Consider the following 23576-nt stretch of genomic DNA (forward strand, 5'->3'; position numbering starts at 1 on the left):
GAAAAGCTTGTTTTGAAATGGTTGAATTATCGCTGAAGCAACTATTGATTTTCCCCTTTACTTTGCGGGAGGAAAAAACTTGCACCCTCCCTCATTGAGATCGGCCATCTTGTTTTCAGTTAAAAGCTTTATAAAGGTTTCTTCCTTCCTAGCCTAGACCGGATTAGACCTCGGCCGTTTTCATCCAAAGGCAAGTATCACGTCATCGTCATAAATTACACTACTGAGGCGCCTTTTCTGCTTGATGACAACAGCAAAAAAATAAAAATTAAAAAAAAATAAAAATAAATATTTTATCATTAGTACGCATGATAAAAAGATATCATGCGTACTCATGAGAGTTTTATAAACAATGACAGACTTTCTAGGTTCGGAATATTTATTTCCGGTCATAGATTATGCTTCAGACTCAATATTTAGTGAGGGTGGTGGTGGTCTCAAATAGAAGAGAATCTTTGAGACAACTACCAAGAACCAAATTGACCTGGCAAGATTAATCACCAAGAAGGTTGCTAAGGCTAGTATGATTTTAAACAGAAATTAAATATATTTCTGGGAAGAGGACACAGATTCGTCTGTTACAGTATTGATTCTTTCGTTCCTCACATCAACACAGATGGAATCAAATATGCACTTCAGTTATGAAGGAAGAAATTCGGATATAGAAAAAGTCTTGTTTAATGAAATAAAACGCGAATGAACTTAGTATACTCTTCTACGATGTAATAATTAAAGAACCCGTAACAATCCATATCTCATTATAGATATGGATTTTAAATAAATAAGGAATCCAGTTGAATAGATATATATCACTTTGAAATGAGCTAATCCTTGGTATGTATATGTACTGGCAATGCATTAACATTATATTTGTTACGTCAGGTAGCGAACTTGTTACCAAAGTACATTGTTTGATGACAACATACTCCCATATTAACCTACTTACTGCTAATAATAGACCAAGTTTAGATTTAGCAGTGCGCTATAGCTTATTCCAGCGTCTCTCTTGTCAGTAGAAAGCTGATCTCTATCTGATGCTTAAATCGGTATTTAGGTCTTATTATTAACTGATCACAGATCGGCGGTTTTTTGTTTTTTTTTTCCACAAAGAGAAATTTTTCCAAAGTTTGATAACAGTTAGTTAACAAACCTGGGTAGAAAAATTAGACTTAGAAGATCATGTACACACACTTATAAAAGAAAATTTAAGAAAATGTTTAACTCTGAGACTCCTGAAGTGAAAATAAAAAGAGGAGTTAGACAGGGTTTGCATCCTTTCACGAAATCTATTTAATATTTACAGCGAGACAGTGATGAAAAAGATTAAAAAAAACAATATATAGGAATCAGTATCAATGGTTTAAAATACAACAGTCTTAGATATGCTGATGATGCCATTCTAATTGCAGAAAACAAAACTGCATCTACTAATTGAAGAAGGTATAAAGATTTTGGCCTACATTTTAAATGCAAAAAAAAAAAAAAGACCAAATTTATGAGAATCTCAAAAGAAAATAGATCCGAGCCAGAAATATCCATAAACAGTATAAAAATGGAGCATACAACAGAATACAAATATTTAGGTACCTACTTTACTGCAGATGGAAAACAAGGTAAAGAAATAAAAATAAGAACCGCCATAGCTAAAGATGCCTTCTGAAAAAATAAAGATTTACTCAGAAGTTCTATGGGTATAGAGACAAAGAAGAGAATGGTAAGAACGTTTATTTGGTCAGTTTTCATATATGGAAGTGAGACCTGAGTTTTCAAGAAGAGAGTAAGACAACAGGCCTTTGAAATGTGGTGCTACAGAAGAGTCCTGAAAATCTCATGGACAAAGCATATGACAAATGCAGAGGTACAACAGAGAATGAAAACGCGGACATCTTTACTGTAGGAAATGATCCAGAGAAAGATGAGACTGGCAGGACATGTATTAAGGGGATCGGTAGGAGAGAGGGCACTAACACTTTAGAAGGAAAGATTATGGAAAAAGGATCAAGAGGTAAAAAAAAGGACATGATTTGATGATATAAGCTGATGGACAGGATTTGAAATATGCTGAAACAAAAAGAAGAGCTGCCAACAGAGAGGACTGGAAGGACACGGTGCCGCATCTTCGCATTAAGGAAGCTACACGAAGAACAGTTAATTTTAAAATTCTCAAAATTACATTTAATAATGCATATCTTGATTACGTTAGATAAATCTTTCATCAGTGAATTAACTCAGCGAAATTCCTAAAGAAATTTTATTCACGATTTGTCTTTAAATACATCACAGATTTATATTTCATTTAATTCATAACAAATGATCAGATTCTTCTATTAGTATAATGTCTTCAAATGCAAGTCATTGTTATTTGAATCCTCAAGTGAAAACATCTGTTAAAATTAAAAATAAGAGAAACGCAAGTACGTTAAAGATGTCAGACTAAAAATAGAGTAAAAAAACTATTTTTTTTTTATTATTGTTATTTTCAATCATTATTAGAATTTTTTTTCGTATCACAAAACGGACAAATCTGTTTCAGCTTTAAAATATGTCATTTTTTTTCATATTGTTTATTTAAATTGCAAGCTTCAAAGCTTGGCTATAATATTAAAAAACATTACTAGGAAAATGACACTATTCGATTTTTTTTTTTAATCTTTAACAATTTCAATGTCTAGCAACTTCAACAGCAAAAAATGCATCTGAAATTCCTGAAATTCAAGTATTGGTGGTGACGTCAGAATTTAAATTTGCACGAGATATGTATATAAAAAATGCATATGATTATTAATATAAATCTCTTAATTTTTCATATATATGTAATGAACATTAAGTTGATTCTTTTAATTATTTCTTTATAGTTTTTTTTTTTTTAATTTTCTCCTTCCATGAAAAAAATGCTATTTAATTTAATTTTTAAAATTACTAAATTTTATGAATTTACTAAATTCCAAAATACTAAATTCAGGATTTTGACTTTTCAAAAATTTGGATCAATTTATTTTTTTATATATATGTGTGTGTGTGTGTGTGTGTGTGTGTGTGTGTATGTATGTGTGTGTGTGTGTATATATAAACTTTTATAAATAACTATTGTTTTGAAATTTCGAATTTAGTAATAATGAAATTGCTCGTTTTTTAAAATGTTCCTTACTTTGTGGTAATTCAAAGGAATGAATTTTGAATCCTTCTCTAGTTAATAAAAATAACGTTTCGTTTTAGACGGATGTGACTTCATACTTCTCTAATGCCTACACACACACACACGCTCTTGCGAAATCTAAACTAAATGAAATATGCATGAATGATGAATGGTATGACGTAATACCTTCGTATTTCCATGGGAACCATAAATTCTCTGTAAGTGATGAAATGGTTGCGTAGTGCTAGGAAGCATGCTATTCCTTTCTGCTTCCAACTTTAAAAGACAAATATTCTTAGAATTAGGAAGGGAGGAAAAGTAATATTTTAGCGTGTTGTACGCTCCAAAAGGCAAACATACCGAATTTTACGTTTAAAAAAAAAGAAGCCCCTACAAACAAAACAAGTATAGCGAAACGGTAGTCACGCTTATAAGTATAGCAAACCAGTTACCTGCATTTCCTAATAACTCTAGGCTTGTACTATCCATTGATGTCGAGGCACAGCAGGCCTCTTATCGCAGGTTACACATGAAAACATTCGCCGAATTGTTCTATAAATATATTTATCCCAGACAGTTCCAGTTCCTCCAAGTTCAACTGGGTATCATTAATCAATTTCAAAGTACGTGTTTGGGATTTTTTTTTTTTTTTTTTTTCTCTCTCTCCCTGAAAGATTTCTTCAGAGAAAAGTCCCCAATGCTGATTTTTGTACTGAAAATAAATAAACATTTTCATGTTCTTAAAAGCAACTGTTGAAAATACTCTTATCTTTCAATATGTTTCAGGGTTAAGAATGTCTGTAATAAACCCAAAGTGTCACAAAGTAGTAGTAACCTGAGTATTAAGTAGAAAAGAACAGGCATATTATTTATATGCCTGTTCTTTTCTACTTAACGCTTTCGGAGCACAGTTTTGTCACAGTTTTTCCTTCGATTGGAGAGACCTAGAGAATCTAAGGTGGGAGGAACCTTTATAAGAATTTTTCATCTGTGAGTTAGCCGATGGCATACACTGCCGTTTCCGGTAGGAAACTCGCCATTCTGTTGAGTTTTTTCATCTCTCAAAAATGGACAAATCATCGGATTTCCTTTCACTAAATGTAACCCTGCTTTTTTTTTTTTTTTTTTTGACAACTTACTGAAGCAGCCAGATTGATCTTACTGTAAAGCTAACAACGTTGGAAAATAAATAATAATCATATTAGACGCTATGCAAACGTCTTGGGAAGATCATCAAAATTGCTGCTGGAAAAAGTTCAAAAATCATGGTTACGCCACAGTTATTTTGACAAATTATCTGATCAAATATCATCATTCTTCAAAGATGAAAAAAGGTAAATTCAAAGTTGAATTTACCTTTTTTGACATGGGTATTGATACTCATTTACTTCATTTTATCGTAAATAGTGAAACTAGTAGAATGACTTTGGCGGAAAAGGATTGCATTACGATTTAATAACATTTCAACACAGGAACTTGTACAGTGTCTGATATTGCGACAACTTCCTGCGTTTATGCAAGATTAGCGCAGGAAAAGGAAGTGACGTTCAAAGTCGCTTGTAGTATACACAGGATTCCCTTACAGAAAGGAAAAACATGCAACATCCTGCCAACTCAGTTCGTTCATCAAATACTGAATGTTTTGACATGTATATTAGCTGACCAAAAATTTAGAAATCCTATTGTGTACAACTTTCATTAATCGGTAGAGGTTTGAAGTCTCATCTATAACAATAGCACGTCTAGGTTCACATCTTCATTTCGGTTGAGATCTGGACTGGCAGGAAAGTTGCTCTGATTTCACCACCATACTCCTCATACTATTAATGGATAGACCTGTTGCGAATTTTATTTAAATAGGTAAAACATTAAGGTTAGTTGGGAGGCTCTGAAACTTGCACATTAATGTTACAAAGCCCCTTAACTTTTGAGCAGCATTATCTTAAATGATGGCTCTGTATCTAAATTATGTATTTGTCACTGACTTTCTCCCACGACAAAAGGATCACTAACTGTAGGAACCGAAGTTCCTGTAAAAAGTAATGTAGAAAGTACGTAATCTGAAATGTTGTTTAATAATATATAGTACGTTTCGTTAGTATTAGTGGGTCCGCTCCATAGCATTGGAATAGTCTCCACACTTATTCTTTCTGCACATTTATACTCTTCCTTCGTTTTATGCGGTTATCTCCACATTCTAGTTCTGAATTCTTCTTCCACTTTTTTTTTTTTTTTTTGTCAGATTGTGCCAATCTCGATTTTATCTGAAACAGTATAATTTTCCAATTTTATGCTAACCTGCGATTAAAATTTCAATTGTAACGATAACGGTACTGTGTTGGAGGATCTTCTAACTTGCGTTGATTTCCATTTTAAACTTTGATGCAAAAAAAAAAAAAAAGACGAATTTTCTGATCAGGCCATATTTGTGCATTGAATGTATAAATTAACATATCTCTTAACCTTTTTATTTATTTATTAAATGAGTTTCTAGCGACTTGCTAATTTATTTCTTCAATAAGAAAGCAAAAAACAAAAGAAGATAAATGTATTTATTTTCTTTTATAAATGAAATCATACATGCGAATACTGAGAATTCATTTTTCTCCTTTCAGTTGGCGTAAATGAAGGAAGGAAAATGAAGTCTCACAACTCGTATGTATTCTTCTTCTTTGCTATTGTTTTTCATATTTGTTTGCGAATTATTTATGGATTAATCAATTGCGGATATTCTTTGGCAGGTTTATCTATTCTGATAACGAAAAGAAACGAAATTTCCCAAGGAAAATCCTTGCCATCTCGATATGAGACTAACTAGCTACCTTCGGCTAAAAAGTTGGTATAAATTTAACTTCCATTAGACGAGATTCGAATTCTTACCAACCAGGGACACCAAGAACGTTTAAAGAGTGAACATTACATATTAATTGTAAATTTGAGTATATTTCCTAATTATTAAAGCAAGCAAAAAAGTTTCTATTATACTTTGCACATTTCTATATATATAATTACTGAAATAAGAGCCAACATGCTTCACTTCGGCGAACTACACACACACACACACACATATATATATATATATATATATATACACGATGGTTATCTGAAAAGTTCTCTGCCTCGACTATAGATGGCAACACTATCGGCAAGATTTTTTTTACATCTGTCATAAGCATCCATGTGAAATTGCAAGTCATTCTATCAAGTAGTTTTTTTTACACAGCTGTCTGAAGCAAAAGTGTTGTCTGTATCCCTTGAAATGGATAAAATTGAGTATCGTGGAGTTATAAAATTCTTTGTAAAAGAAGGTTTAACGCCAAAAGAAATTCATTCGCAGTTCATAAAAGTTTATGGGCAATCTTCTCCTTCGTTTTCGACAATTAAGAAATGGGCTGTTGAATTTAAACGTGGCCATATCTGCCTTGAAGATGATCCACGTGAAGGACGTCCAAAAAGTGTAACAACACCAGAAATCATTGATCAAGTGCACGATATGGTATTAGATGACCGGCGAGTCAAAGTGCGTGAAATTGCTGAGACCATAAGCATTTCAACAGAACGTGTAGGATATATTTTGCATGAAGAATTGCAAACGAAAACGCTTTCTGCAAGATGGGTGCCGCGCTTGCTCACAGCAGATCAAAAACGAACTTACATGAAAATCTCTGAGCAGTGCTTGGAGCGTTTTAACAAGAATAGAACTGATTTTGTGCGTCGATTTATTACTGTGAATGAGACTTGGATTCACCTTTACACACCAGAATCCAAACAGCAGTCAAAACAGTGGGCAGAAGCCTGTTGTTCAGCGCCAAAGAACACAAAGTCGGTTCCATCAGCAGGAAAGGTCATGGCATCGGTGTTTTGGGATGCTAAAGGCATTTTGTTTATTAATTATCTTGAAAAGGGTTAACAATAACCGGAGAATGTTATTCTAATCTTTTAACCAGACTAGACGAGGTCTTTTCTCGGTTTTTTCCCGGGTCTTTTCTCAGTTTTGCAAACCGAGAAAAGACCCGGTTTGCAGAAGAAAAAAAATCATCTTTCATCAGGACGATACACCTACCCACAAAAGTGTTTTGGCAATGGGAAAAATAAGGGGTCTGCACTATGAATTGTTGGAACATCCACCCTATTCTCCAGATTTGGCTCCCTCTGACTTCTTTCTCTTCCCAAAACTCAAACTCTTCTTCGCTGGTCAGCATTTTTATTCGAATCAAGAGGTGATTGCAGCTTTAGTAGTGGGGTATATTGCAGATCATACTGAGAACCACTACAGGGACGGGATAAGGACGGGAACATCGCTGGAATAAATGTATTAGTCTTAAGGGAGATTATGTTGAAAAATAAAAATAATTTTGAAATTATAAATTCGTTTTTTCATTGTTAGGCCGAGAACTTTTCAGGCCACCCTCGTGTGTGTGTGTTATGTGGCTCACATCCAACGTTCATACTCGTGAATGAAAAAATTTTTCTGGATTTTTTTCTGTTTTTTTTTTTTTTGTATTTTTATTTTATTTTTTTGCATTGTCCCGAAATTGAATTTTTCCAACTTCGGGCCTCCAGTAATCGGAATGGTTGTTAATTGGAGAACGGATATACTAACCACTCGGCCAACAGGATGGCATTATCGACAATTGTATTTATATATATTGTTGCCGAAGGCAGAATTCCAGTTGATTGTTGGTTCTCTTAGCCAAACGCATATTGCTGATATTTTGTCAGAATTTTTAAAGACGATATAGCAAACGATTATTGCTATTGCAATGTTTATTTTCAGTTGGATTGATTGAAAACATTTTTTTTTTTTTTTAGTTGATTGTTGTCCAGTTTCTCTGGCCAATACAATGTGAACAATACATGAGACAAAAATAAACGAATAATTTGAAAAATAGATGCGACAACAATAAACGAATAATTTGCAACAATAGATGCGACAACAATAAACGAATAATTTGAACAATAGATGCGACAACAGTAAACGAATAATTTGACGAACAGATGCAACAACAAAAACAAACAGTTCGAACAATAGATCAGCAATAATATCGATATATAATATACAAAAACAATAAATAAGCAGCGGATATAATAGCTCCTCCACGAGTGCCCTCGCAAAAAAACTACATATTTGCCTTTTGGTTGGAAAGACCTAGGTTCGAACTCTGTCTACAACGCGAGGAACGTCTGTTCGGTTGAAGACAAACTAGGCTTTATAGCCTTATTTCCTTTGGCTGTAATTCTAACCAATACACCCGATAATTTATAGAATCATAGACCACGCCCTTTTCGTAAATGTAATCAAATTAATTGCCTTCAAAAATAATTAAAGTTAGATTATAATCCAATAAGTAGATCCAGAAATAAGAAAATAATTACTTATATATATAAAAAAAGCGTAAACCTCAGTTGTAATAAGTTTTGAAGGACTGTTGTCTGTACACACACATAACAGACCAATGGTCTATTACTCTGGCCACAGTAAAGTAAAGCATCAATCACTAGCACTTACAGCGGCTACTTTAACGTGTTTTATAGATGGTTCGATCGTGGTATTTATAAAATTAAGAACACGTGTTAGCCCGATAATAATAATCTTTAGTTACAGAAGTACAAACACGGAACACACACACACGCTGGTGTGCACTTACTACGGACGTCAGACTGGAATTTTAGTACCTCATTATTAGAGAACATTAGCAATTTTAAAGAAGTGTCTGTTACATCGATTGACTGCTTGAAAATCACCGAGACATCCACTTGAACACCCGAGCCATACAGATGGGCACATCACCGCGGCATGTGTCCCATATACTAGTTTCCGAGCCAACTTCTCCACTAACACGTGCACACCGGCTAATCCCGCTTCGTAATGATCGTTTACTCCGAAAGGCTCAAGGAAAATTCTTTTTTACGACTTTAGGTTCTCCTCAATGACCGCGCTTGGTCATCCTTTCGGCACCAAGCGTGACCGGATAACTGTCTCTAGCTGCACCGTACTGAAAACTCTCTTTAAATTATTCACTCGACCGTAGCCACCGGAAACGGCAGAGAAGGAGAAAGCTTGAAAACTTAGCAATTTTGAGAAATTTTGTTCGCTGAAGACGTGAGCAAAGAGACCGAAGAGAGAGAGAGAGAGAGAGGAAGAAGGAAAGAGAAGTTGTAATGCCGTTACGTCAACCATTATACGGCACACAGACACACACAAGTACAAGCGCGTGGCATCACATCATCTCTGGCTTTATAGAAGGATGGTTATAATAAGTGCTGAATTACTAACGTGGTTGCTTCGGCTACCCATGATGGATTTCTTTGGAGTTAAAGTGATGAGGCGCGATGAAAGTTGGTCGAGATCTTTACAATGCATCGCTTTTATCAAAAAAGAAAAAAAAAAAGTGTGCGTGTGTATAAAGTATTAACAGAATAGAAACAAAATATGGCAATGGTTAAGGCCCCTTTATTTTTGAATGTTCCAAGTTTAAATTCCTTTTTTTTTTTTTTTTGTTGTATACTTGCTACACATTTTTTTTTTAAGTGAAACCTATCCACAAAAGGATATATAGCCCATTCAGTACACGGGCTTCGGGTTAATTCAGAAATCCAACCAACTTCCGCGCCATTTATCACTTGACTTTCACAAGCGGTCATGTCCACAGTGGAATTTGAATCGCATTCTGTTGGTTGCAGGGTGAGCTGTTATCCACTCAGCCAACCACGCTGTGTGTTTGTTGGGAACATTAATTGATGTTGATGCAACTACTTATCTTCATAGTGCATTGTTTGTCAGGAAAAACTATTGCCTTAATAGGTAATATTCTTTAAGTACAAGGAGTTAAAGCTGCTTTAGCTTTTAAGAAATATAGAATAGTTTCTTTTCTTTTAGTGTTACACGGTGATCAGCATTCATTTTTTGAAATTATGGATTCTACAACCGTGTTAGAATAACTCTTTTTATTATCCCGACGTTTCGATCTTCATGTCAAGATCATCAGAGCTAGAGAAACAATGATTTGATCACATGCTACTCACTGATATGACCGCTAGTGAAAAAAATAAAATAAATAAATAAAAATTACATCAAGCTAATTTAATTTTTGATTACATGAATAAACATTCTTACTTACAATATAGTTTTGTTTCCAGTAACAGTGATGTCCTATTTCTATTATTACACTTGTTATTTTTAATTTTTTTAAAAAAAATATATATTTACAAATTACAACATGCCCTATTTTTCAGTATTAAAGTTGTCATTATAGATTTAGGATATCCTGGATTTTCTAGAGTCCTGTTTATAATTGTTCTTAGAGAGGAAGGATTCGTGGGACGAATATATGCCTTCCATATGTATGGGATTTTTAGACCATCATTATTGTTTAGATTGGGGTGGTTGATAATGATCTCACAAGCTTCCTTAAATTTGCGTTCATACCATGTTTTGGTGTGATGTAGACAACTAGTACTTTTTCAGTCAATTCTATGTAAGGTGTTCAGAGCATGATCAGAAAGGCCAGCTTCACCATAATTATTATATTTGATGTGTCGTTTATGTTCTTTTTGTTTGATCGGAATTGTGTGTCCTGTTTCTCCTATGTATGATATGTTGTAGGTGCAGTAAATACGGTATACTCCAGGGTGGGCCAGCGGAGGGAGAGGGTCTTTGGATGAGTTGAGTAAGCTTTTTAATTTTGCTAGAGGTTTAAAAGTGGCTTTGAGGTTGTATTTTTGTAATACTCTGTTTATTTTGTCTGATGGTTATAGTTTTGGTGTAGTTATAGTTATAGGGAATGGTTATAGTTTTGCTGTAGTCTAGTTTGTCTTTGTTTTTTATTATTTGGGATAATTTTATTATCCCGAAACGTCGGGATAATAAAAAGAGTTATTCTAACACGGTTGAAGAATCCATAATTTCAAAAAATGAATAGAATAGTTTCCATATTAACATAAATTCATTCACTATTTTCGAAAAAAAAAATAATAATAAATAAAATCCACGCATTTCTATTAATTTAATTTTATGAACCGCACATATTTAAAATTCTCAAAACGCAGGTGACAAAAACCAGTTGCAACTTATTTGCTAATCTTACCTCTGCGTCATATTCCAAGACTTTCGTTTGTGAAAGCTTAATTCGCTTTTCTTAGAACCAGACTTCTAAGACCAGAGAATTAAGAATCTAATCTTCGAACTGGAATTCCAAAATAAAATCTCAGCAAACTATTTCAGGAAAAATACTGAATTAAATATACCCCAAGGCACTTTTTAATTTTGTGTATATGTTATTCTTTAATCCATTCGTCCTTTTAGAGTACACTGATTAGCGCGAATTAATGCAGCAGGCACGCCATTCTGCTGCATCCCCTAAAGGCAAGTATTTATGCCTGTAGATCTGTGTATTCACGGAGTTGGTTCGCCTATTTTGAGGAACGAAAAAACCCGAATTTCTAGTAGGAAAAACTCCTCATCTGTATGAGACTGGCTAACTGACTGTTTGAATGAAAATTAAAAGGTTCCTCACGTCATAGATGAGATTCGAACCCAGGTCTTTCCAACCAAAAGATTCTATTATCTGTTAAATTCGTAAAATTATCAAAAAACATGGATCTCGATATCATAACATGATAGCGAATTAAGATCTTAGCTAGTTTCCCACGCTATGTCACATACAATTACCTGTGACAGGTTTTCTCGTTTTTACTTCGAAATGGGGAAACATCTTTCTCAAGGAAAGAGAATCTCGGGTTTTTAGCAGAAGCTAGTTTAACTGAATGATTAAACTGCCATTCAGTTTAATCATTCAGTACACTTTTCGTTTGTTTTTCTTCAGTATTTAAATGACTTGCCCGTCTCCATTTTTCGCACTTACACACAAAGACCTTCAACATTATTACTGTGAAAGAAAAGCAGCATACTTTCCAACGAACAGAATGATCTGCGCCCTCTTAACCCAGTAACCTCGTTTAGAATTGGTGTATATTTACTTACCACTCGGTTTCCCACAGCGTCGTTTAAGTCCTTCAGATTTTTCTTCTTAATCGAATTGCAGTTACCAGACCTTAAACCCTCCTTTCTTCAACATCTGCATTACTTCACAAACAGAGAATGTAAAAAGGTCTGTTCATTCCGCCTCCACCAGTCTATTACCCTTTTCATGCACACACCACCTCGTGTAGTACAACCTGATAACGTTCAAATCTCAGAGCGTACCACGTGGCAAACAAACTTCTTTGACTGTGCAACTAATGGTTGGGATTTTCAGCTGTTTACATAACGAGGACTAACTTCAGTTGTCGCTGTGTGCAGGAAATTTGAACGGAAGTCTCCTTTAATGCATCATACAGAGAAATGCAGTTTTAAATGCCCTACACAAAGTTTTAAATGCCCCCCCCCCAAAAAAAAAAAAACTTTATTGATCTAAAATGTTTATGGATTAACGTACTTTGTTTTTATTTATTATAATAATTCGTTAATTTTCTATTTAAAACAGAAGAGAATGTACTAAATTATATGTTAGAGTATAAAACTTCATAAAATTAAATATTTGGGGACATTACAGTGTTAAATTATTATAACTAATAATTTTAAATATTTAGAAGAAAAAAAAAGTAACTACTGCTTATAATGGAGCCACACACTTAACAAGGCAATACACACAGTAACAGTAACTACATATATATTTCAAGGGTCAAAAGGCAATGTCGTTCGCAAACAGATGTTTAGGACCACCTATGGTCCGAAACGTCCATTTCATTAATCCATCTCATTAATCTGTACTTAACGTACTTCTTTTGTTTGTTTTCGTGCAAGTTATCTTATTTTAGTGTATGATTTAAAAAGTTCATCATAGGTTCTCTGCACGTCATTGAGCACAAATGTCGAATACAAATTTAACTAATTTTTTTTCGAGCGGGGGGTATTTCCATAATGAGTGTCATATATCTTATAAATATTTCATGTATAATATTTATAAACTTTATAATTATTCAGTAGTAATTGAAATTTCAAACCCTTTATATTAATTTGACGTTTTGTTAATTTTCTATTATCTCAGTTTCCTGACCTCACTGGATCGTTTATTTATATTTTATTTATTTATTTTATAATACACAACCCCCCCTCCAAAAAAAAAGAATAATTGGTTTATTGTTTATATATTCATCGCAATATATTCTTGCACAAAGTTTCCATTCATATCTTTCAGCTTAAGATCCAGTAATTTCACTTTGAATAAGCTTTTAAATAAGCTAAATAAGAATTTCCCTCTTATTCTATATAAATTTATTCAACTAGTTCCCCCCACCATACCAGTTTGCTAATTCTGTTGTCTGTTTTCATATTTAATTTTCCATCTTCATTAAAAATTGCGCTTCAGTAGCCCAAGTGTTTTTTAACTTCTTCTCTAGATTTCCTGAATAGGATGCAGCTGATGTTTTCAATGTTCCTATCTATTTTTATTATCTTTGTCTTTTTATTGCTAATTTTCATATCAGATTCATTTCAGCAATTAATTTTGTTAAGGAATCCTGTAGACTGGATTTATTCAAGTGCAAAGTAAACAGCTGAGATTAACATCTCTCAAATAATATCATGTTTAATGTCACTTTCTTTCATAAAGTGATTAACACGTGATGAATAACTGTGGAAATGTCCACTTACGACCAGTAAAATTATATTGCTTAACATGAATATTCTGTTTACACCTTATTACAATAATATGGTGTAAACGGGACGTGTACTGTTTTGAACAGCTTTTCTTTTGCTCCTTGTATGCTTTTTTTTTTTTATTTTCATGTTTGCAAAAATTTAAATACAGATGCTTGTATTATGATGATGGCTCATCTATTTCTGTTGAAGTGAAAATATGATCCTCGTAACCCTTGTTTGGCCACAGATTTCGTTTCACAATCTTTTTTTTTTATTTCTCACTTTACAATAAACAATAAAAAATTATATATACAATTATCTTTTTAAAATTCAGTAAACAGGAAATACGCGTGATATATTGTATTTACTTCGTTAAAAAAAAAGAAAAAAGTAAAGTGATGATGACGATTATTGTTCCTAAGGCAAATGATATAGAATATGGTCGCCACATTCTATATAACCTTATTGGATCGGTCAATAATATTGGTGTATATTATTTATCTTATTAATATAATTTCTGTAAGTAAATACTAATAAGTAACAAATACTTCAATTATTAAATAAAAATAATATTTAATTTTTTATAAACAAAATTTTTAAATATTCGCTTTTTTTTTCTGAAACTTGCGGTTTATAGAAATCTGCCGGTTAATACTTGATAGGTAGTTATAATTTGCGACCAAGGGAAGGAGAAATATAAAATTATATATGCATTATATGTAATTATGATATATCGATTGCACAGTTTTGTTTTTGAAGGGCGATTATAGCACCCTCTAGTATAGTACGCCCACAGTTTGTAGATCTCTGCTTGGCGACTTGCCAAGAATAGTCGATTCATGCTGAAGGGGAGAAAGAAATGAAGGACGTCCGAATTGGTCGCCAACACGCGAAATCACGTGCTTTAAGGTGAAATTTTCCAACTGTTATACAAGCCACGTAGTTAACTACAAGGAGCATAAAAGAGAAGTTGATTTTCCGACGCGCAGAAGTGTCGAAGGGTCTCGAATCTGTGGGCGTACTTATCGCGTGATAAGAATTATATTTTATAGTGACTGAGTTACTTGCAAATTATATTAACAAGTATTTTTTCTTTCCTAATTTATAAATTTCTTTATATTTCCAGGATATAAGAGATAGACCTGTTCCTTATCCCAAGTCGGAATCCCTGAAAAGGAGAGGAGAAGATCACATTTATGATTTACCTCAGTAAAATCCTTAGTTGAAGCCAGACACGTGACCTTTTTTTAAAGTTCAAACAAAGCTACTCGTAAAATTGCTGCTGTTTTCTCCTAAACCTGATTGGTGTGGACCAAGAGTAACATTTAAGTGACATTAACTTTTTTTCAGTGCTGGATATTTTATCCACGGACAGCCAGTGTTTGTTGCTCAATTGTGTCCCAACAGATCGGTTATCCAAGTTAGTGACGTGTGGATGTTGGGGATAACGAACATGCCTTCATGTCCAAGTTTTGACCTACTTGTGATTTAATATGTTGACCTTTTTCACGACTACTTTGGATTACATGTGTATGACGAAAGAATTGACGACTCTTTTGTCATCGTAAAAAAAAAAAAAAAAAAAAGTGCTGTCTTCATTGTGTCATGTTGCCTGACTTGTTAGTTAGTTATCAGCTGTGGCTGTTTTTTGGTCCACCATTTTTATGCAAAAAAAAAAAAAAGGACTTCGATGTCTTTTTCAATTACTTTGAGAGAAAAAAAAAAAGGGTACAGAAAGTGGTTACGTATGTTCAATGCCCATCTTTAAAACTAAACGTTCTGTATTTGTTGTATTTTATTTTATTGTAGCTCATGTGTTTATTTGCAATAAGTTAAAAAAAAAAAAAAAAACTTAAGCACATCAACTTGTAACATAATGTTCCTTGTAAATTTTTATCTCTCGTTCACAACACCATGTAAAATCATTTGCCTTTTTTTTTTTTTTGTCTATTTTCATAACTGTACTTTTGGAATGAGATTTTTATAAGGTATTGATACGTCCATGGTGATTATCAGGATGGTTTTACCGCCCAGTTCGTGTATGATTGTAACTTGCAGTTTGGTTGGAAGTAATATTCATGGATAAAAAGATTCATTTTCAGTCCGACTTAGAAATAAAGTCATTTGTTAAAAAAAAAAAAAGTGTATCATTTCAACTTCTGTGTTCTTTTTATGAAATAAATCTTCTTGAACTTATTGTGTATGAATTAACAATTCATACTTGGGAAGGGGTGTAATCCCGAACTTTTATTATAAACTGAGTGAATGTAAAATGCCATTTGTGCGCAATTACAGAATTGATTATGTTGAATGACATCAGGAAACGAAATATTTCTCACATTCAGATGAAAAACAGGCGAAATTCTTTCATTATAGAACCACAGATCTTTGCTTTATACAAGAGATTGCTTCTGGTAAATCCATGATCGCCAAAGATACATTAAGCATTCCAATAAGATAGAGTACTGACCTGAACCAAAAGACATCCAAATAAATAATTATACAACTTATTAAAAGCGCTCATAAAGTGAAAAATTTGTTAAAATATAAATTTAAACGTCTTAACTCCTTATCTGAATAATTTATTTTATTGAAAAGGATATTAATTTAATTTTTTTACAATTTCTAGGTTTAATAAATGGAACTTATAGTCCTAATTTAGTACACAAAAACACGTTTAAAATGCACAGTATCTTAGCAGTATATTCATTACTGTATAAATATTATTACCACAGCAAAGTAAACGAAAAAATAAGGGAGTGACACGATATTTTGAGATCTACAAAATATACATGATTCGATCAAAAAAAAAAAAAAATACGTTATAGTAAAAGAATTAATAGCAAAACAGAATAAGGTTAAGAGTGATATATGGAACATGTAAACCAAATAACAATTACTCGATACCCTAAACATATATTAAATTATAAACCAGCAAGAAAAATAACACTATGAACCAAAAAAAATTTTTTTTAGAATAAAGAATTAGATATAAGCAGAGCAAAAGATCTCTATTCGTAGTCTGTGTTGTGATCATCGGTAATTATTTAGATTAAAAATAACGATTTTTTGTGAATAATTTAATTCGAAAAAATAAATTTTACTCTTTTTCATGGCTGAGAAGCGTTATGTGCTAATTCGTATACTGGAACTATTTTAGAACCTGTGTTTTGTGATATTAACAAACTATAAGAAGCAGATGTGAGAAGCATGCTTAGAGCCTGCCATCTGATAATCCAAGTATGTCAAATATCGGGGGGGGGGGGGGAAATCCAAATGTATCAGTCTTTGCAGAATAACAAGATCTTAGAACAGGTGAATTCACTTAACTACCTGGGATGTATGATCACATATGAAAATGAAAAAGATATAAATAAAAATTGCAAAATATTCAAAAATAACAGGTGTAATTAACTCTATATTTAAACCATACCTAATTCAAAAACAAACCAGACTAAAAGTATACAATACATTAGCCCTACCGGTCTTAATGTATGGAAGCGGAATCTGGACAATAAAACAAAAAGACAAAGATTAATAACAGCAGAAATGAAGACATTATGAAATAATTAAACCAAGAACCAGTAATAGAAACAATTAAAAAATATAAACATAAATGGATGGAACACGTTCAAAGAATGAAAACAGAAAGATTACCAAAACAAGCCTTAAAGTACAAGCCATTAGGAAAAAGAAAACCAGAACGTCCTCTTAAACGATGACTTCTAAGGCCGGAACAGGCCATGCTAAGCCTAAATCCTCGATACGCATGATGATGATGAATACATTTGATAGTACAATAGTTGGTTTAAAAAAATAAAATAAAATAAAAAACGATGTGGGTTAGTAGTAATGATTCATCAAATATCACAATTGACATGGATACGATGTAAACGGAGTCAATTATGTTTTGAAATGTCACATGTCCACAATTGGAAAATGTGTTGCAGATCCAATCAAGTAGCATTCACATGAGTGGACTGCAGAAATTATCTTGGGGGGGGGGGGGGGGGGAGATTCGATGACAGAAAATTCTGTCATCGAATTCAGAACAGCAATCGTACGTTACTTCTACCAAATATCTTGTAAGTTTGTAACGGAACGGTTAGAGATCTGTAAAGCGCCCTCTAGTTCGTTTTTAGGTATGGATGTTCAAAACTCGTAGTGTGCTTTGAACGTTGGCTGACAATATTGCAAATTAAGATTACTTTCCATGATACTGGTGAAGCAGCGACATTTTTGCGCATAAGTTAGACGAACTTTAGGTTAAGGCCTCTCATTACAAAGGACCACAGCAACCTTAAATCCTGCCCTGATGTTAAGTCTCGTTTCAAACTCATTGATTTCTATGTATTACATAAACTTGCAACCAATCCTGATCTGCATATTGCATTTCGATTGTACTCCATTTATATACACTGAATTCATTTGCATATTATTTTGCCACTTCTATACGTAAGTACTATGTTGTGCAGTCAACGTAACCAATCGAAGGATTTTGCAAAATTTGGATTCAGACTGTCTTGGACATCGATATGAAAACGAAGACATGGATGAAATCTTGCTTGTATTTGATATCTTCACCATCATCTGCGATTTATGGTCGCAAGTAATGTTTTTAACTAAGTTCACAGTATCATTGACACTTTAAAAAAAATAAAAAATAATGGGCTGTAAATTTTACTGTTATTAAGAATTTGCTGCACAAACGTTTAAAAAGTGCATAATTTCAAATCAAACATTTTAATAGAATATAATTTTAAATATAATTCTCCAGTGCATTTGTATATAGATAATTTAAAAATAGTTTCTTATTCTAAATTTTTATAAACTATTATAAAACACTAAATATAGCTTGCTTGTTATGTCAAAATATAATATTTATATAATGAGAGAAAAGCACTGAAAAATATTTACGAGTACCCAAAAATCTCTTTGTTTCTACCCATCACTGTAAATTATGTTTAGTGAAGCCTTTACGATGCTGACTATATCCCATTAAATTTACAACTGCAACAAGCTGTTGATTTATGCAACCGCAGTACGAGTGTCCTCAGGTTTCAACTGTTTCGTCACTCACAGCTGTTTACAATTTTTCTTAACATGATGCAAGCAGTGTTTATACATTTGTGTCTAAACGTCCAAGTACCATATTTATTTATTAGGCAACGTCTTCACAAATTGATTTTTCATTTGTTTCATTTTAACTCTACCCTTTAGTTATGTGTGTCAGGTGGTTTGTCATATAATTGTCTCCACACTAAACAAATCAGCTGCACAACGCGTGTTTTGAATATGTAATATCAGACGTCATTGTTTTTTCTTTATTGTTTGTATTCGTAATTATAAAAGTGTTTGTACCAACAAAGAAAGCGGATACGTACTTTTCCAAACCTGGCTTCTTTTTTTTTTTTGTCAGTGACGTCACTCCAGCGTCTGTTGTATTATTGCTATGGTGACGGAATTGATTGGTATTTTCTCTAAATGCAAATGATGCGTTTTCCAGACCGTAAACTCAACGTCCGTGTTCACCACAAAACGATAAAAATTATATTTCGGCTCCAATTTCTCGGAAAAATTTGGCCTTGACTGGTAATATTTTAGAATGAAACTGCAGCATGAAAAATAAGACTTGTTAGCAATCGGAAATACCAAAATAAATGTTTTAAAACTGTGAATCGGAGCATCTTAAAAGGAGGCATTTTAAAGAATTATTTCAAATATTAAAAATTATCAGAATTTCATAATTTTGTATAGACAATACATTCAATATATATATACACACACACAGTTCTTTGAATTTTTATTTGTAGTTTAAAATATTTCCGTTTTTTGTATGTTTTTCTCCGAGTTTTGTTTTTGAACCAATTCTTTGCATGCATCTTTCTCTTTTTTGCAATTCGAAACAATCTTTCCTGTTTTTTACACGGCAAGAATAAATGACGAATAGTTCTATTATCCAGTAGCAAGGAGGGATAATTGGGTGAGTAAAGGGTGACACATTGCATTTAATGCACTTAGTTATAAAGATAACAATAATTAAATGAAAAATTATTCGATGTGTCAGTCTCTTTCCAGACACTTCTTCCCTTTTACTTGGATTTTTTTTTTTTACTTTTTATATTTTAATTATGGAACAAAAAAGAATTAGACAAGATCTGCAGAGCTTTGGTTTTTTTTTTTTTTTTTTGCAAAAATTGTTTGACCAGAAACATTTTATTGCAGCCGTATTTGCTCAAATATTGTTCGTTCCAAAGTCCTTGTCCAAATTAATCTTACAGTGCCTCTGTTTAATTTCTCTGCTAATGTTTTTTTTTTTTTTTTACTGTGTTTTACAATCTTTGAGTTTGTAAAACAAACATTGAAACATGTAAACACAAGAGGTTAAATAACTCTTGATGAAATCGAATATTTCGATCTGAATATAGCATATCATCGCCGGTGAGCAGACAAATTGACAAAACAGAATAACAATGCATTGCGAAAGGTACGAGCCACGCACTAACATAATGCAGTACAGTAAAACCGCAAGGTTCAAAACAGGAAACTATTGCTTGCAAGTAGTCTATTCAGTTTAAGTTAGGACGATGTAGAGGACCTTCAGCACTCTTTGAACAACCGAGTCTCAGACAAGAAATTAATGTGGTCACTGCTAACTTTATACTCTGCTAGACCAGACTTCTCAGGCTTTTCATAGATGATCATTAAGATTAAGATTGGTATTCTAGTCTTCTCTCAACAAACGATCTGTTTGTTCAGAGTAAGAGAGACTTTGGAAATTACGAGGAACTTGATAATCGCCTGGGAGGGACAGAAGAGACCATTTATCCTTGATTGAAAGTAACAAAGAAGATAGTCTGTTGACAAGAAAAACAAAATTAGCACTAAATTATATTGAACATCGTTGAATTTTTGGAGAATTCCAATTCCTTATGTTACATAAGGAATTAGAATTCTGCATACAAGTTTGGGATTGGATTCTTAAGAATAGACCCTTAAGAGTCCAACATGCTGAATCTTCAGTGGCAAGAAGACATTCTGCTGTATAAGATAATTGATGTTGTCAAGTTCTAGTTTAAGATTATATAGATATCAAGACAAACGCAGTGAACCCTATTCGGAAGTTTTGATGATGCCTCTTTTTTTTGAGAAGGATGATGTGTCAAATTTTACTATGTAAATAAGACCAATAAAAGTAGAATTACAATAAACAGAGATGGTCAGTCCATAAGATTTTTTCCACTCTTTTGTGATGTGATACACTCATCACATTTCTTGACCAAAATAAACGAAAACGCTTCAGCTGTTATCACAGGCATTTCCTCCAGACATCGTTCAGATTGATTTCTTCATTCACTCGTACCATTTTGTCTGCAAAAATAAAGTTTACAACATATTAAAGGGTTTAAACAGAGGTATATTTAAATCTATTAAAGAAGGTATTTAAACTGCCATGGGGAGCACTTTCCTTCTTTGGCTTTAGCCAATTTCTACTTTGAGCACCAAGAGCACTTTATTCTCTTCGATACAACCTTAGCCATCATTTTGTGTGATGGATGGTGTTTTCGCCATATGGCCTATCCCTACAGAGAAGCTCTATTCCCAATTTCTTAACCAAAATAAGCAGCCCACTCCGTCGTAAGATTCCGCAGATCATCCTTCTCATAAAAAATGGGATAATCAAAATTTTGTTAAGGAGGACGCATTATCATCTGCTCTGACCCTAATAATCTTAAACTGGAACACGACAACATCCAGCGTAACAGAACGGCTTCTCCCCACAGAAGATTCAACGCATTTTCGACACTTACCGATCTATTCCTAAGGATCCTGCACCTGTACAAACAGTTTCAATTCCTTATTTCGCTGAATTCTCCTCTAAACTGTCTCTTCTGTTCCTCCTATGTGTTTACCAAATTCAAAAAAATCAGTGAACAAGTTAAAATATAAAGTATTTAGGAATAGAACTAATGAAAGTCATAGAATGTCTGGAGACTTTAACAGTCTCACGTAGAAGAATAGGAACCTAAAGAAAGAAAAACATAAAATCTAGAAAGGAATTGTCTGTACCAGACTAACATTGGCAGCCCAAAACATGCGAAGAAACTACACAAATTTGACAAATAAATAAAACTGTAGAAATGAAAGCATTAAAGAAATATTTTCATTTCCTATTAGTGAAAAATTTTTCATTTTCATGATAGAGGAGGGGGGATGAAACACTTCTAAAGAAGGAAAACAAATAATAGAAAATTGTAAAATACAACCAATAAGTGATTGGATCCGAAAACGAAAAATCTTATAGAAAAAATTTATAACATGTGGACAAAGAAATGGATACCATTTCTTTATTTGTCATTTAGAATGACAACTCTATAAATAACTAAGCTTAATAGTGAAAAGAAAAACAACATAGTTTATAAGAATCTAAAATCATAAATTTTAAATCAAATTATTTTGTATTATACAATATTAAAAATATAAGAGAGATTTGGAGCAAAAGTCTGTCGCACCTTCTCGTATAATGTTTGAAATTCAATAGTTTTTTTATTTTATTTTTTTTATTTAAAAAAACTGTCTATATAACTTCTCTATGACATGCGTCTTCAGTTTAACATTTCTTCTTTGGATGGAAGAAAGATGCTGAGTATTATTCTTATATGAATATTGCTTCCTAAAAGAACAAAAATCAACAAAATAGATTTAAAGTTGACTTAGTCATAATACAAGAAAACAGAAGGATTATTCGAAAAGATAATTACGGGATAGTGGAGAAAGAGGAGATAAAAGAAAAAAATGACTAGATTTCCTCCAAATGAAGAACATTTATTGATGACAACTTTCGGATGATAGCGGAAATATAAATTGCCAACTAATTTATATATTTAGTTTAGTTTATCATAGTGTAAGGCAAACAAAGATTGCGCCTGAAGTATCTTCAGGACTGGGGCAACTCGTGGCAAAGATATAAATTGCCAAGAAAACAGGAAAGTATACACGCCATCTCACATTACTTTTAAACAAAATTCATATAGAAAGATTAAAACTGTGGGATAATATTTAAAAAAAAATACAAACTAAGAATCACAATCGAATAAAATAAGAAAAACGGTAAGGAAAATATCTATAGAAAAAGAAAAAAAAAACAATTGAATCAAAACTTCGCAATGAAGTGATTTCACCACAAGCTAAAAATGTCTTTAAATACTTCTTATGTATCACGAAATGGATTATTCATTCAAGGAAGCGTTCAGAACTAAGTGCCATAAAAGAGTCGATGTGTTACACAGAAAACAGCTGTGATAAAATGAAGGACATAAGAATGGGGGAAAAAAAAAAAAGCATTAACTTAATGGAGGGTGCACTTACCTAATTTCCTTGCTGAGATGTTTCCCTCAGTTGACCCTTTTTTTATCGTTTTGATTTCTCGTTGTCTGTAGCAAGTTTTCTTGTTTTCCAAGTCTGTATTGAATTAACCGGAGGACACGAAAGAGTAGAAGTTTGCGTTTTTTTGTTAATGGTACTATCAATCCTTTAAAAGTTTCTTTCTTTTTTTTTTTAAGGTAACTTTCTGGTCACTACTTACCGTGTTTTGAATTGGAAATATTTGAGAAAAAAATCAGCAAGGATGTACTATTGCTTTTTGTTTAATTCTTATTCTCGACACTCATAACAAAAATGAAAAAAAAAAAAAAAAAAAGGAAAGGTGGGGGAAAAAAGTCAGCAGTCTTTACGCTGCTACTCTGTTAGTACCTTATACTTTGTTTTTAATTCCAATTTTTTTTACTCGCACACTAC

The 23576-nt window shown here is 32.9% G+C and overlaps 1 protein-coding gene across 1 annotated transcript in view; it reads left to right on the forward strand.

Moving 5' to 3' along the window:
- The window catches only part of LOC150094716 (hemicentin-1-like), a 136096-nt gene extending 120191 nt beyond the window's left edge, over positions 1-15905 (forward strand). Inside the window, exon 31 of the mRNA XM_090411650.1 lies at positions 14905-15905. Within this exon, the coding sequence (XP_090267776.1) occupies positions 14905-14991 (87 nt within the window). The 3' untranslated portion in view covers positions 14992-15905. The remainder of the gene's footprint in view (positions 1-14904) is intronic.
- Positions 15906-23576: the final 7671 nt, after the last annotated feature.

Source organism: Typopeltis vanoorti, chromosome 21, assembly GCF_054136105.1.
Source record: "Typopeltis vanoorti isolate ZY-2024b chromosome 21, IOZ_Tvanoo_1.0, whole genome shotgun sequence".
Lineage (NCBI taxonomy): Eukaryota > Metazoa > Arthropoda > Arachnida > Uropygi > Thelyphonidae > Typopeltis > Typopeltis vanoorti.